The sequence below is a fragment of the Plectropomus leopardus genome, chromosome 16, assembly GCF_008729295.1.
Source record: "Plectropomus leopardus isolate mb chromosome 16, YSFRI_Pleo_2.0, whole genome shotgun sequence".
Taxonomy (NCBI): Eukaryota; Metazoa; Chordata; class Actinopteri; order Perciformes; family Serranidae; genus Plectropomus; species Plectropomus leopardus.
The window spans coordinates 29,410,196-29,426,445 of NC_056478.1; the positions used below are offsets into that span (position 1 = coordinate 29,410,196).

General features: G+C 37.5%; 1 protein-coding gene across 1 annotated transcript; it reads right to left on the bottom strand.

The window, feature by feature from the left end:
- Positions 1–644: 644 nt before the first annotated feature.
- Positions 645–10,516, bottom strand: LOC121955630 (G-protein coupled receptor family C group 6 member A). Its single transcript, XM_042503666.1, has 6 exons — positions 10,301–10,516; positions 7,914–8,205; positions 4,330–5,166; positions 3,925–4,140; positions 2,645–2,762; positions 645–2,095 (listed from the first exon to the last, which is right to left on the bottom strand). Exons 1-6 carry the CDS (start codon positions 10,495–10,497, stop codon positions 942–944), a joined length of 2,814 nt encoding a protein of 937 aa, XP_042359600.1. The 5' UTR covers positions 10,498–10,516; the 3' UTR covers positions 645–941.
- Between the last annotated feature and the right edge of the window lie 5,734 nt (positions 10,517–16,250).

A 16,250-nucleotide genomic window follows, 5' to 3' on the forward strand; every position in this document is an offset into this window, starting at 1 on the left:
ATGGCCAAAGAGCAAAACATGCTGATTAAATATAAACCAGGTGTCAAGAACCAAAATACAAAAAACAAACACAAGACCTGGTTTATAAAAAAAACAATTTTTGGGTCATTTCAGTGGGTACAATACAGAGAAAATACTTGATTGACAGCTTCAATCTGACTAACAGGACACAGGTGTCCTAATCAAGCCTGCTTTCAGTGGCTGCTATTGGGGATCAGGGCATGTGAAAGGGTATGGGGAGAGAACCGTTTCACAGTCACCAAAAACCATAACCTTAATTTAACCAAATATCAGTGTCTAATGACTGATTCCTTTCAAGAACACAAAAAGAATGCAAAGTAACTTCACAAGAAATTACCCAAAATAATGGCAAGAAATTATAAGAACATTACCTAAAAAGAAAAAAAGAAAAGTAAAAAAAAAAAAGAAAAAAAGGAAATGACCTGAATAGAAATGTTAAAAATAGATGTTTAATAGATGTTGTAAATACACAAATATTATCATTATAAAAACCAGCTTCTATAATGTTTTTTTTTTTTTTTTTTTTTTTTACTTTTCTAATAGTTTTCTTTCTTTCTCTTTCCTTTTCAGGTCATTTTTCTTGTCACCTTTTACTAAATGAAGAAAACCATTTTTCTCAGGTATCAAAGGATTATATGTTTGTAAAAGGTATCCAAACACAACACAAGAAAACTAATGATCCAGGTTTCAAAGGGTTACAATGAAGGGAAAATGGTCCACATGTTAAGTTTTACCTTAATATAACTTGTAGTTGTACACAATACAAATAAGTCATCTTTGGTCATATGTACATCGAAAAATACAACATTACATGGATTAACAGCACAAAAGATCTTACAAAACATTGTCTATAAAAAGGCAGGTAAATAGGTATAATAAATTATCAGTGTAGTAGAAATAAAATTTTCCTGGAACCAGTTCTAGCAGGACATACTCCTGCGTCTCTTTTTTAGTTGTGTTTCTTGCTGGTTAGACAGAGTATAGACATGGATATTTCCATTAGACATAGGACTAAAAACTGGCTCGTGACTGGCCTGAATTATTGACTCTGAACTCCTCAATATTGTTGTCGTACTTGATACTGAAAACCTTTCACTCTTTCGTGGGTATCTATTCATTCCGGGGATATCTATGGCTATCTCTGTCACTGAAAAGTTACTTTGACAGGAGGTGGTTTGCCATCCTCTCCTAATCCTCTCCAGTGTATTCCTCTTTGAGGCCCAAAGTGCTTGATAGCTCTTGGGTAAAAAATGGCAAAAGATGATGCCATAGGTGGATACCAGAATGGCTGAAGCCTGCACAGCAGTGCCTTGTTCATTGTTTGTGATATAGACTGGGACAAAACACCCCCATACAAACAAATACATCAGCATGCTAAAGAGGATGTAGCCTGTTTCGCTGAACTCCTGAGGAACCTTCCGGCCTTTAATGGCCAACAGGAAGCCAACCAATGCGAGCAGAGCTATGTAGCCCAACATAATGCCAAAACCTATGTATGTGGCACCTTCACTGCACTGGATTTGTTTCCTCATGCTTTGTGGGGATGGAGGTGTCTTATCAACATCTGGAGAGTCAAAGATCAGCCAGAGAAGACAGATGATCCCCTGGAGAGCAGTTAGGATGATGACAATTACAGGTGGCCGGTAAAGTTTGTGCAGTCGCCTGTTTGTCAGCTGACCAAAGGGAAGGAAAGCCAGGAAGGTACGATAGGCCTTGACTAGGATGCAGGAAATGCACAGGGTGAAGCCCATGGCATACATTACTTGGCGGGCCCGGCAGAGATGTACATTTGGCCTCCCCATGAAACATATCACACTTGCGAAGCTCACTGACAGACCAGCCATCATCACACAGGACAATCTCACCTCTGCTCGTTTCATGGGGGGGGAATCTCTGTACACCAGGAAGATAATGAAGACAACCAACAAGAGCAGGATGCCAAAGGCTGCAGCTGTCATCATGGTGATGGGATGAGGATCGCTCCATCGCATGTAAGACTCTGATCTTGGACGGCACTGTGTCCAACCCTTGAGAGACCAAGTACCATTGGGACATTTTTTGCAGCTATGGAGATCTGTAGAGGTGGTGAAAGAAAACTTGATAAACCCCCGGCCTTCCAATTGGTGGGCCACCTGTGTTTCCTACACAGGTGGCCCACCAACCCACTTTGTTGTGCTGTAGCCTATAGCTACAGTTAATACTATTGAAAGTCCAGTAATGAATGACATGGATCGAAGATGTGTGGCTTTTGTTGTTAAAACATTCATTCTAATAACTATATTGTAACTATATTTCACATGGAATGCCTGCAAGCAAGAAAACTGGAATATTTCTTAACTACTGGGATGCTATTGACAACATACTGTGTCAGCTGGGGCAGGATTTAGAGTTTACCATAGTCAGTGGTGTGGCTGCCTGGCTGAGATCTGCATTGTACTAGGTGCACTTTCGTAGTTTGAAAAGAGGCCACATGTGGACAGTGTTTTCAGATATTCAGATTCAGATATATGTCTACCCAGTGGGCACAGCCAATATGCTACCTGTTAGGGCCTAGGCGTTTCAAGTTAGTTTATATTTTGAAAGTAAAATGTAACATTAAAATCAGTCCGTCAATCAGGCATACCGTAGTCATCTGAATAGGTCCCCTCTGAACAAAGGGTGCAGTTGTGACAGCAGGATACATTCAGGATCTTCTTTACTGAGCCAGGGGCACAGGGCACTGAGCATCTATACGCAGGGACCTGAGACAAGAGAACAAGAGTAACCGATTGGGCTGTAGAGAGACAGCCTTAAATCTAGCCTTGGTTTGACTAATCTTTGTCTTTCCAAAAAGCTAAAATATACAGGGGTTTATGGAATTACATTGTGAACTTATGGAAATACCCTCCACGAGAACCTTTAAACTTTTAGTTGTCTTTTAAAAAGCACGCCTTCTCGGCCCTGTTGCGGTGGCAACATTAAGGTTATGCAACTGTGTTGTAATTAGTTTTTAGCTGTAGCTATTTACTTCAGAACATTAGCTTTTTACTTCTGGCGATTGCATTTATTGTTCAAAATTCATACATTTGAAGTTAATTTTTTAGGAATATCTTGTGTAAATATCAAAAACTTTTGTTTGCCACTGTGTTCATGTACTGAAATCATCCAAAATCTGAAAATCTGAACATAATCCCATTGTATTTTTGATTAGGGAACTAGGATGATGTTAACTTCCATGTTGGCCTAGAAAAAAACGTCACCTATACGCCACTCTATAGTCAAAGATATAGGAGTATCTACTACCTTGAAACAGAGTCTATGTTGTTAGCATTCAACAGGTACAGCTTCGCTGCATTTTAGCCTTAGGAATTCTCTCTAAATCTGATGAAAGCTGTGATAGGTGAAATGAACAACAAATAATTATTGTTTTATCAAATGACAATCTTTTTGGTCCAGTGCAAGATATCTGCTGGCTGGATTCCCACATTCCCAAGGATATTCATGGTACCCAGTCAACTTCTTAAAGGTTCAGTATACATCAAACAAAAAAAGACAACACAATGAGTCGTTCTATCACATCTTAAGGCAAAACTGTACGTGTTCTGAATGACCGCATTCCAAAGTGGAGAACAAAAGGCCTGCCATCGTAGTCTCCTCCAGGCTACAATCCGTTAGTGTTGCACTCAGTTGTTCACATAAAAACATTCAAACTAGCCTAGTTTCACACCTCAACAACAATGTGCCTAATTACTGCTTAAAATGAGCTGACTGTGGGGTTGTTTGTTTCAGAAATACATGATGATTTTCCTATTGGAACAGGGTTTTTATAGTGTTATATCATCTAACAAGAAGTTTAAAGCTCTGAAAGTCTTTGTTTTCATCCTAACTTTTTTATTCTTGACTTCTAGTAAGGTGTTGTCTTACCGTGGTATTGCCAGTCAACAACCAGTTGAAATTTTTCACATAGAGTTCAACTTTTTCATCAAGGACATGGTATTTCCCAATCCTTAAATGCCTTCTGTGGTCTCCGTCTTTTTGCCACATGATCAAATCATAAAAGTGTAAGGAATCACCGTTTTCGTCAAAGAAGAAATTGTAGCCGTCAAACTCAAACTGAACATTCTTTAGTTCTTGAAGGAGCTGCAAAGCAAAGGGTTAGAATGTAAATTAAAACAGTTCTTTTGCATTGATTGGTTACTGAAGCACATGATTTCCTAAACTATTATTCATGAGAATTCTAAGTGACAGTAACATTCAATTTTACATTAAAAGGAAGCTGCATTTTCAAATTCAAGCCTGTTGTCATCTAAAGATAACATCAAATCTCACCTTCCATGGTTGGAAGTTAATTTCTCCCGAGCATGAAAAACTGTTGCACTTTAGTAGCTTTTTGAGAGCATATGCTACGGCCCGCACTGTTACTTTGTGAAGGAAGGCGTCACTGGTATCCGAAGCCTTTATAAGATAGTCATCATTTTGCTCTTGAGGATTCTCTGTTCCGCATGCATGGCCAGATTTCATTTTTAAGTATTTGAGTGAGGGACAATAGGACGGAGGGTAGTTTGAGAAACATTCTGAGCTGCAGTTGAATCTCAGGTTCTTGTACTCTTCAATGAAGAGGTTATATCCTCCTGGGGTCGCTGTGAGATTCTTGAGATAATTATCAAACACTTCACTCCTGTGTGAAATAAAATTAAAGCCCAAAATGTCCCCAATCTTGTTGATGCTTTCCATTTGAGCAAGAGACTTGCTCTTGGACCAGACATCACTGGCAATCCAGATCCTTGATGTGTTGGTGCTGATCATCTCCTTAAAAAGGGCCTCCACCACCTCTTCTCTAATGATTAGCAGTACCACCCGGGCACTGGAGGAGCGGATCTGCTGGGCAACTTGCCTGATACGTTTGATGTTATCATCGAGGTAATGAGACAACATCTCTTGATAGGCCAGACATACACTGTTTGCCTCAGCAGCCTCAAGGAAGCCCTGGAAAGCTCCTCTGCCATATTCGTCGTCTCCATACACAACCCCAATCCAGTTCCAGCCGAACTGATGGACAATTCTGGCAATTGCTTTGGTCTGGTGCTTATCACTGGCAACGGTGCGCAGTACAACTGGGAAGCGTGTCTTATCACTTAGTTCTGGTGCAGATGATACGCTGGTCAACTGGTAATGAGATACAATAATACAAAAACAATGTTAAATATGGAAAAATGTAAACTGAAAGCATGATTTGTGAGATACAGTCCTAGAATTTGTTGTAGCACCCAAAGTGTCTTAGAATCCCCAAATTACCACCCAGCACACCATGTTTTATATTTCAACAACAAAATTAGGGAGTACGTTTTTATATCTTTGATGGAGCTAGGCTAGCCATTTTCTTCTGCTTTCATTGTTTTTGCCGCTCTGCAATAATCATGCCATTGACCTATAGGATACTAAACCTTCAATCAGTATGTTATCACCCCATAATGGCAGTTATCTGTGTCATAGATATGGGTAAGCAGGGGCATGCTACATTCACTAGGTTCAAATGGCCATTATCAGCACCATTGCAAGATATTTTGGTTTCACTTTTACTTTTCTTGGGTGAAGGTGCCAAAGCCACATGATGAGGTTTAGAAAAAAGATCATGATTAAATGCAAATATTGATTTGACACTCACTTCCTGGTGTAAGATCTGTATTTGACCCACCCACCACCAATCCTTCCCATGTATTTAAAAGATCTTTTTGGCAGGAAATTCCATTTTGTGACCTGATAATGACGCACAACCAAAATTTAGGTATGGCATGCCCCTACTACCCGTATCTATGACCTGATAACAGCCATTTACTCCTTTGAAATATGAGCATATTAGCTTGATATCTTTCAGAGACATGAGAAGAAGGCAATGAGCAACGAATAAGGAAATGACCCCAAAATGAGCAAAAAATTAGTTAAGAAAAGTACAAGAAAATTATCTGAAAATTATAATTATTAATTCAAAAAAACCCAACAAAACAAACATATGAAAAAAAAATTTTTAACCTTATGAAACGTGAGAATATTGGCTTGATATCTTTCAAAAGTATGGGAAGAAGCCAATGAGCAATGAATGGAGAAACAACCCAAAAATTAGCAAGAAATCAATAAAACAAAACAAAACAAAACAAAACAAAACAAAACAAAACAAAACAAAACAAAACAAAACAAAACAAAACAAAACAAACAAGCCCCCCCACCAAAAAATACCAACAATGATGAAATGACCTGGACCTTACGACCTTTCTTAAAAATTCCTTCAGTCACACCAGTTTTGCCCTTTGTTCAAAAGTTCAAGTACTTGTGAAAGGCATCTTAAAACAGCTAAAGAAAAGAGATGTTGCTTGAGGTTTCAAGGGGTTAATGGCATGACAACAACAACAACAACAACCAGATCAGGTGACTTACAGCATAGATTTGAAATTCAAATTGATCCTCCAATATCCGATAAGGACATAGTGTTTTCCAATATGTTGTAGTACTTCTTCAACATTTGCAGCTTAAAAATGAAAGCCTCCATAACCAATAGCTCATTAAATGGACACAAATTAAGTGAGCGGTCAAATCATTTATCACCCTCAGAAAGTCTGATAATAGATCAGGGGTAGGCAACCTGTGGCTCTGGGGCCACATGAGGTTCTTTAGCCCGTCTCCAGTGGCTCCTGTGTCTCTGAGTAAAAATTATATGGAAATGAATAGAGATTTTCATTGAATTTTATCATTGTTTTAGGCCTAAAATTATCCTTGCATTTTTCAATTGCAAAAATATATAGCCTGTACACAGAATATAAAGTTGTGGGCGGTCCTGAATCAAAAAAGCTTGACTAGCTATGGATTCCAAATCCAAGATAGGAGAAGTCTTGGAGGAAAATGGAGAAGTTAATAGTGCATGGATAGATCTGTTAATTTTTTACCACCAATGCTGTTAAGTGTATGCAACAAAAAATATTAAACAGATAAATGGCTCTTTTGATAGTAAAGGTTGCCGACCCCTGTGATAGATGGATGATTAATCATGAATAAGAGCATAAATATTTCACACTGAAATGTATTCGGTCATTCTTGTTCCAAGATCTTTAAATACTGACACTGTGCTACATCCCTGGGCATGTGATTTCAATGCTGTAGATGCCCTTTAGCATCTTCATTAGACTGGACTTGCAAAATGCACTGGACTTTTAAATAGTGCCAGTGTGAAACCATCCTCGGCAATGGTTGACACTGAGAACAACTGACTCACGTGATGAAGCAGGGAATGTGGAATGATTAAATAAACACAGGACTTTTACCCAGGAGACTGCTGTATATGTCTTTTAACCCAAAAGACTGCATTTATCCTAAACCTAACCACTTCATTTTGTTGCCTAAACCTTAGTGTTTCACATCTTAAAAGCCTTTAGTGTCAGTAGCTGGGTTTCCATTACAGATTTGCGCCAAACTTATCTGATATTTTTGAAATTTTGACAAAAAACAATTGCAAGATGTCTGCGTTTCCATTAACAGATGTTATGCGACTTTTCTCAGGATGTTCTCTCTTTCGACATCTCTCTCAAGTCGCATTACTGCCCCTGGTCTTATACTTAATATGAGTTAACTAAGTAAAAAAAGTACTTCCATTACTGTTTTGTGAAACATGACTTTATTGAATCTCCTGAATTGCCACCTGCGAGCCTAAACACTTTTTTGCGATAAACAAGAGTTTTTTTTTTTTAATTGACATGTTTCCATTTGGCATATTTTGTATTCAAAATTTCATTTTGTGCAATATGAGGGTTAACGGAAATGTGCCTAGAATCACATGCCGAGAGGCTCGAGAAAGTGTCAGTATTTTTGAATCTGGGATGAGAACATGTTGAATATTTGCTGAAAAGGCAATATTTGTGACTTACTACAGGAACCATGAACAAATTCATCATTCTGGCCACAGCAATGGTCACCTCAGAGTAGAACGCTCCTAAAATAATCTTGACTTCCGGCCTGTAGTCATTGTAATTGCACCTCATATCTAGAGTGTTGTTGAGTTCGAGCATGTGACCCAGATTCTGTAATGCCTTGCTTGCAGAGGAGCATGTGTCACACAACATATATCCAAGATGCACCCCTGGAAGGAAGCCAGCTGCGTTTATCTCCTCGATTTCATGGATTGTAGCCAAGGATCTCATAAATGACTGCAGATCAAAACTGAAAATAGGCAAAGTAGAAAAACATTTTTAAAAAAAAGAGGTTGGGGCAAAAGAAGCAAACTGTTTACAGATGTCTGTAGATGTAACTCTTTAATCCTTGTGTTGTCCTTGGGGTCAGTCTGACCCCAAATGAAATCTTTTGCCATCAAAATCTGTTTTTTATATTAATGTAAACAAGGTCTATTGGCCCTAAATTCTAAAACGAAGGGAAGAATGTGTGGTAATGGGTTGGACTAAAATAAGACTAAAGGTGTAACACAATTTATACAATATGCTTTAACTAACAGTCAAAACAGGGGGGGTCAGAATGACCTCAGAGGACAAAAGGTGTATGGCAATCGGGAGGACATTTTTGTTAGAGGTTTTTCAGAACATAGAGGAAGTCGTCTGGGGAAACCTCCAGCTGACGTTCCTGAAGATGAAAAATATTTCTTTATAATCTTAAGGATCATGGCGCTAAAAAAAAGAAGGAAGAAGACCACAGCCCATAATTTGAAAAAGTACAATTTATGCAATATTACTTGGAAAATAAAGTCATCAAATCATCTTTTACTCACTTTTCAAAGTGCAAGAATAATGCCAAATGAACTGTGTTCCTCTTTAAAAAAAAAAGTAACACTTTGCACAGTTACTTTGTCTTCGTTCTTGTTATCGTCCTCTCCCATTATAGAACAGAGGTCAATAAAACTTAATAAATAAACTAATTTTATGCTGACAGTGTTGATAAATTACACTGATGATTTAAATATGTGATAGGCTGTGGGATGGATACATACTGTATGTACATAACAAAAATGTCTGCAATATATGATATCGTACATATATTACAAATATCTATATGATGAATTGTTATACAGTATTACATTGTTGTGACAGTAATTGTTCATGATATATTTAATTTCCGATTTAAATTTAATAAAAACAATGTAAAACATTATAGATACATTATAGATACATATGTTTTTCAGTCAATCAATCAGCTGGGTAGCTCAACAGGTAAGAACTCCAGCTTCCCGCCAGAGACGGGATTCAATTCCTGGCTGAGACGACCAGTTATTGTCAGTTAGAGTAGTAAACATGTGGAATATGTGCACGAAAACATGTATATTAAAGCTGGAGTTTATAACACCAAAAAATACAAAATACAAATACCTCTAAAAAATACAAAAATTATCAAATGTATGAGAGATATACACATACACATTTTCCCCTTTTGTTTCTTTTCTTTCTTTCAAATCAATATATTATATATGTAAACCACTCATAATTTTTGTTTATTTCATTTTTTCTTTTTTGTCTTTTTTGAATTTTTATTTAGGCTATTGGTCACCACGCCCCCTTCCCCTCCCATTGTTCATCAACTCGAAAGAGGGATTTTTGTTTATTATTTTTTTAATTTGATTTTATATTTATTGACGTGTCATATATTTTTATGCATATTTTAAATTCTTCTTCATTCTTTCAACAGGCATGAATCATGCCCATACTTTACCCAAAAATAAAGGAAAGAAAGCAGGAGACCCAGAGGAACCCCTTATTTATTTTTCCTATTATTAAAATTCTTACTATTTTTCTATTTATCCTTGTATACCTTCTAACATTATTATTTTTTAAATTTTTAATTCCCTGTCTATTACACATAATTTGGCCACTCTTACATCTCTGAGCCCCTCATTTATTTTTCCCATTTTTTTAAATGATTACAATATTCCTATTTATTCTTGTATTCATTTTATCATTATTTTTAAAATGTTTAATTTCCTGTTTATTACCCATAACCTGGCAGCTCTTACATCTCCGGCCCCTTTTGCCCATCTTGGCCAACTCACGTGATGTTTTCTTATTTCTACCTACCTTTAACCCCCTATTGTATTACTTTTTAAGGACACAAGGGAGATTTTTAACAATTTTTAATCCCTTGTGCACTTTTATGCATTTTTACCCATCTCAAAAAAGTGATGTCAGCAATTTAATTTTAATTTGTGAATTTACAAAAATAAAACAACCCACATACTTAACATGAAAGTTCTGCACTCTCACACATATATAACCACCATCTAATGTAGCAATGACGCATCTGTTTTTATACTCACTCTGAGCACTGGAAGTTTTCGGGTCTAATCCGTTCATGAATGTCCTTCACTTTACGATGTAATGGCAGCATTATACCTAAGATCACGTCCCCGGGGGCCCGGGCTCCACAGATGAACTGTCCAAAGTCACATCCCTCTATGACGCTCAGCGTCACCATGGCCAAGAGGAGGCTGCAGAGCAGACGCAGCAGCTGCATCTTGAATGGCACGGGTGAAAAAGCACGTCTGGTAGAGAGCAGGAATGATTTTGTCCTACATGGGATCTGGGAGGCTAAGAGTGTGCTCGAAACCTGTTTAAAGCTGAACTGGGAGGAATGTTTCATGTGTGAAATGTTGTCGCGCAGGAATTTCCTTGTGAACTAGCTCAAGGAAGTGAAGAACTGTTTTAATTGGCACAATTGTTGGAGAGAATAATGAAGACTATAATTTCTGTGGTTCCTGAAGTCGGTTCCAGGGACCTCTAAAGGGCCTTAGAGTGTGTATCTGTGTGAACAAGCGAGTGAATTCATACGTTACAGTCGCTCTGATGCCAGCATAGAGAATCCCGGCAAGTAGAAATAAGCACCAACACCAGTGTATAAGAATATCAAATACAAAATAGAAATACAGTAAGAGCAAACAACTGGCACAGTATGTAAATATTTAAAATAAAGTATCAATCGGCTCTAATCTGTGAAAATTAAAGTAGAATACATGTGCGCAGGCAACGTGTTGAATTTTGCACTTTGCACATACACAAGGCCCCATGCACTGTATAGCATACAGATAGCACTGCTGCTTTTACTGCACTTTGTCATCTGTATGAATTATTGAATTATTTTCTTTCCTTTTATTATTTTTTTAATTTTTTAAAAATGTTTGATCTTTATTTCTATTGTCTGCCAAGGGACTACAAATGTAAATTAGCAGTCCTGCTAACTCCAGCATATTTCCATTTGTATTTTATACTGATGTTCATTAATATGCTGTGTCCCTTTTAAATAGATAGATAAATAAATAAATAATGAAATTAAAAAATTAAATAATGTGCTGAGTGTGTAAAATATAAAAAACTATAAAACTGTTCCTTATGCTACAATGCAATGTATCAAACTAGTATATAAACTACAAATATAAGAAGATAAATATGTGTGCAAAGGTAAACAACAATATATGTATAAGCAAGAATAGCAATACCAATATATACAAAATAAACATTGTGTAACATGTAGAATATTGCCCACATTCAAGAGTAAAAGTAGCAATTTGGAAAGCGCTGGCTCTTTAATTGCACCATAATCTCATAAAAACAATATAATTCTTATAAGTGGTGTGCTTTTTGTTTGTTGTGACAGTCTGAGCTGTGTTGTTGTTTGCCTTATCTGCTTGCTGTTTCCAGTGAAGTCTGAGGGAGGAGGAGCCTGTAGCCTTTATGTGAAGACTGAGTACTAAGTGGTCTAACCAGAATTTTTATGCAAAAAATCAAGCAGGACAAGATAACATATCAGCAGGGCAGCCAGCAAAAGAGGCCGTGGCTGTAGCAACCACAGGGCTCTGCCCGTTGCAGTAACACTGCTAACCCAGTTTTAAAACAGGTTGTATTGGGACTTGCATTTCATTTCAGTTTGTGAATTCTACGTCCCTATTCTTCCATTCAGCTGTGCGATTTACATAGCTGCTCGCATGGGGTGGTATTTCAGGCTATTCAAAAAAGTGATATTTCGCAAAACTGCAATGGAAACACTTTTTTTGCTTTTACAGATCATATGATGTTCAACACCGGATGGCGGTGACTTTATGGATGCCAACCGCCATTAAACCCAAAGTAGAAAAAATACAACAAAGCCACATGACATTCTACAAAACATGACTTGGTATGTGTGGACGGAGAAAGAGACCGAGATCTTAACTCTTAGAAGAGACAAATCTATCAACATGGTTATTGTAATGTAATGGTGAGAGGAAAGTCGCGTAACATCGTGAGAGAAGTCGCATAACATAACTAAATATCGCTTTAAGTTTTGCATAACTCTGTAATGGAAACCCAACTAATCTTGGGCCCTCAGTGAGTTTGTGGTCCCCCTGGACATGAACTTTTTATTTTCCACGTTCACAAAAAGGAACATCCCCTGACATAGGACTTTATGCCAAGTGATAATAATAATGAGAATAACATTTTTCGCAGAGCAGGGTCAATCATTCGAAATTTTCTGTTTGTTAAAGGAACCCATATCGCTTCAACACCCTGATATATTGTAACACAGTTCAAAAAATGAGTTCCATTTTCATTTGAAGACTTGCAGTCATTCCTTTCACCGTGTTTGACTCTGTGCCTCTGCTGTGTTATGGTTGGTGGTTTTACGCCCTTTCAGTTCACAGTTATTATTTTCTTTGCAATCAGTAAGAGAATCTGTAGTAATTGTCTCTGATCCCTGGTGTATGTCTCCCTTTTCCCTGTGTTTTTCAAAGAAATTAAGCCAGTCTGCTCAGATTTTTAAATGGTTACGGTCAAATCAACTTGTCTGATTTTACAGTGTACATGTCATCCTTTCTCACCAGTCTGGATTGTCTGACCAGCCGACACTTTGATTTTCAGCAGTGTCAGTCTCTTGGAGATGGATTGCAGCCGGGACAAGTGCTTCATTCAAGTCAAGTTCAGAATGGACACCTGACTGCAAAATGCTGCAGTAAATGAGATAATTGCTGATAGAAGAACAGTGATCTAAAAGTGGACAATGTAAATTATATTAAGAAATGTTGATCGTCATCAATTGTTTTTTTTGTTTCTTTTTTGGTGCTGCGTTCAATGACCAACTTGGCAAGACATGGCCCACAAATTCTGAGAAAGAAGTAAAATGTGACAAGAAAATTACCAAAAAAATTGTTTTAAAGAAAGGTTAAAAAAAAAAAAAGAAATTTATTACTACATTTTTTAAAAATATAAATATGGTACAGAAAAAGAAAAAATACATACATATATACGTTAAAGAAAGGTTAAAAAAAAAAAAAGAAATTTATTACTACATTTTTTAAAAATATAAATATGGTACAGAAAAAGAAAAAATACATACATATATATATATTTTTTTTTTTTTATTGTCAGGGAATACTTTTCAACTTTTTTTTACTAATTTCTTGCTAATTTTTGGGCCAGGTCCTGTGAAGTTGTTGAAAGAAATCAAACTACTCCGCCCTGGTTTCAAAGGGTTAAGAGTGGGGTGTGTTCAAGTACATTTCACTTAGTATTGTCTGACTTCATTTACAGGTCACTTGCAATATTTATATTATGTATAAGAATTTATTTTAAAAGCTATTTAATGGAGGCAGTGGTGGGTTTATGTTTATATCTGAGCCTTAAAATGAGCAAATAGGAGGCTCATGATGAGCATGAGAGGCCTCTGTGATGATGTGATGAAGCTTGGACAATGCTGCCCTCTGCTGGACATTTTCAGCCAAATCAGTTGGACATGCAGGACACTTCACACAGCTGTAGGAAGACAGATAAAGCTGGTCAGTCCAGGCCTCCGCCCCCTTATTTTATGCTATGGATTTAACACTTCTATATCGTTCTCCGGACACTAGAGGGCGCCATTTCCCCCACAACTTCCTGTGGCATGTAAAGCCTCTGGAAACGTGGGTTGAAATAGCATGAATGCACATAGTAAATTCATATGAAAATACAAAACTGAGCATGTTATTGGTTTAAATCTCCCTCCTACAGGTAACTGTTATCTATTATTATTATTTGTGTCAAAATATGACCGACATACTGTACTCTAACATTATATAAGTATATTTTGACATGTAGGTTAAATTTTGAACAACATACTACACTATGACATTTCGGTCATATTTTGAACAACATCCTACTCGGTCCAAGTTTGATCTACATACTGTACTCTGACATTTTGGTCATACTTTAAAGGACATACTATATTTGACATTTTAGTTCAGGTTTAAACGACATACCATACTATTACATTTTTGTCAAATTTCTTAATTGCGTACTATACTACTAACACATTTGGACACATTTTGAACTACATCCTATATTTCAATTTGGTCCAGTTTCGAATGACACACTGAACTATGACAATTCACCATATTTTGATCTACATACTATACTATGACATTTTATTGTCATATTTTCAATGACAAACCGTACTCTGTCATTTTGGTCAAATTTTTAGAAACATACTATACTATGATATCTTGGTCTAATTCTGCTTGACATACTACATATATATATATATATATATATATATATATATATATATATATATATATATATATATACTAAAATCACGTTGTTAAAAAAAGGCAAGTCAGCCAGGTTTTTCAGTGGCAGTGATTTCTCTTGTAAAATTTTGGTGAATGCACAATGACGACATGCTATATTATGGTGGTCATTTTTGCAACATTCTATGCCACATGGATTTCAGCTGTTTTTTGAACAAGTAATATTGACATTTTTTGCCCTACTATAGTATGGCCCACTTCATCCAGCACTAGGCGTTCCCAGGCCAGCTGAGAGGCGTAGTCTCTCCAGCGTGTCCTGGGTCTTTCACTAGGTCTCCTACCGGTGGGACGTGCCCTGAACACCTCACCAGGGAGGCATCCTAATTAGATGCCCGAGCCACCTCATGTCGCTCTTCTCTCAACGCAGAGGAGTAGCGGCTCTACTCCGAGCTCCTCCTGGATGACTGAGCTTCTCACCCCATTTCTAAGGGAGAGCCCAGCCACCCTACGGAGGAAGCTCATTTTGGCTGCTTGTACCCGTGAAGTGCACTGTGTCAGTACACACGAATCAAATCTCACAGCAACAGTACAAAAGGATCAGGCAAAGCTCACAGGTCTGGATATTGGTCACTAAGGTCATACACAAGGAATCAAGACACAGGACATTTGCTCACGGGAAAGACAAGATGAACTGGCACAGAGTAAAGGGAGAGCTTGACTTATAGACACTTGAGGGAGAACGAGACACAGGTGAGGCAAATGAGGGTAATCACCAGTGGCGGGAAAGGGAACAAAAGGAGGAAGTAAACTCAGAGACAACACAGGGAAAGGAGATAATACAAAATAAAACAGGAAGTGTCAGACAGAAACCTCAAACCCTGACATTTTGGTCAAATTTTGAATGACATACTATACTATGATGCTTTGTTCCAATTTTGAACCTCATACTATGCTATGACACTTTGTCATATTTTAAAAGACAAACATTACTATGACGTTTTGGTCATATTTTGAGCAACATACTGTACTATGACATTTCGTGTCACAAACTCACAGGCAGGCAGACACTAATGCAGCAGCACTCAGAGGATTAGGCAGAAACGTGGTCTTTATTGCAGTCCAAAGTCAGTACACAGGAATCAAATCTCACAGCAACAGTACAAAAGGATCAGGCAAAGCTCACAGGTCTGGATATTGGTCACTAAGGTCATACACGAGGAATCAAGATATATAAATGGTGGGACATTTGCTCACAGGGAAGACAAGACTAACTGGCACAGAGGGAAGGCAGAGCTTGACTTATAGACACTCGAGGGAGGAGCAGAACGAGACACAGGTGAGGCAAATGAGGGTAATCACCAGTGGCGGGAAAGTGAACAAAAGGAGGAAGTAAATTAGAGACAACACAGGGAAAGGAGATAATACAAAATAAAACAGGAAGAGACGGACAGAAACCTCAAACCCTGACATTTTGGTCAAATTTTGAATGACATACTACACTATGACGCTTTGTTCCAATTTTTTCGGTCATATTTTGGACCACATACTATACTACATTTTGGTCACATTTTGAACGACATTCCATACTATGACCATTTGGTCAAACTTTGAACGACATACTTTGCGATGACAGTTTTTGACGACATTATAGGCTATGATTTTTTTATGATTTTAGATGACGTACTATTGTATGACATTTACATACCGACAGATCCACAGCACACGCCATATC

Coding starts and splice junctions, on each gene's coding strand:
- LOC121955630 (XM_042503666.1), bottom strand. CDS start 10,497: ATGCAGCTGCTGCGTCTGCTCTGCAGCCTCCTCTTGGCCATGGTGACG. Junction 8,206..10,300: donor GAAAACTTCCAGTGCTCAGA/GTGAGTATAAAA, acceptor GCCTATTTTCAG/TTTTGATCTGCAGTCATTTA. Junction 2,096..2,644: donor GACCTATTCAGATGACTACG/GTATGCCTGATT, acceptor CCACCTCTACAG/ATCTCCATAGCTGCAAAAAA.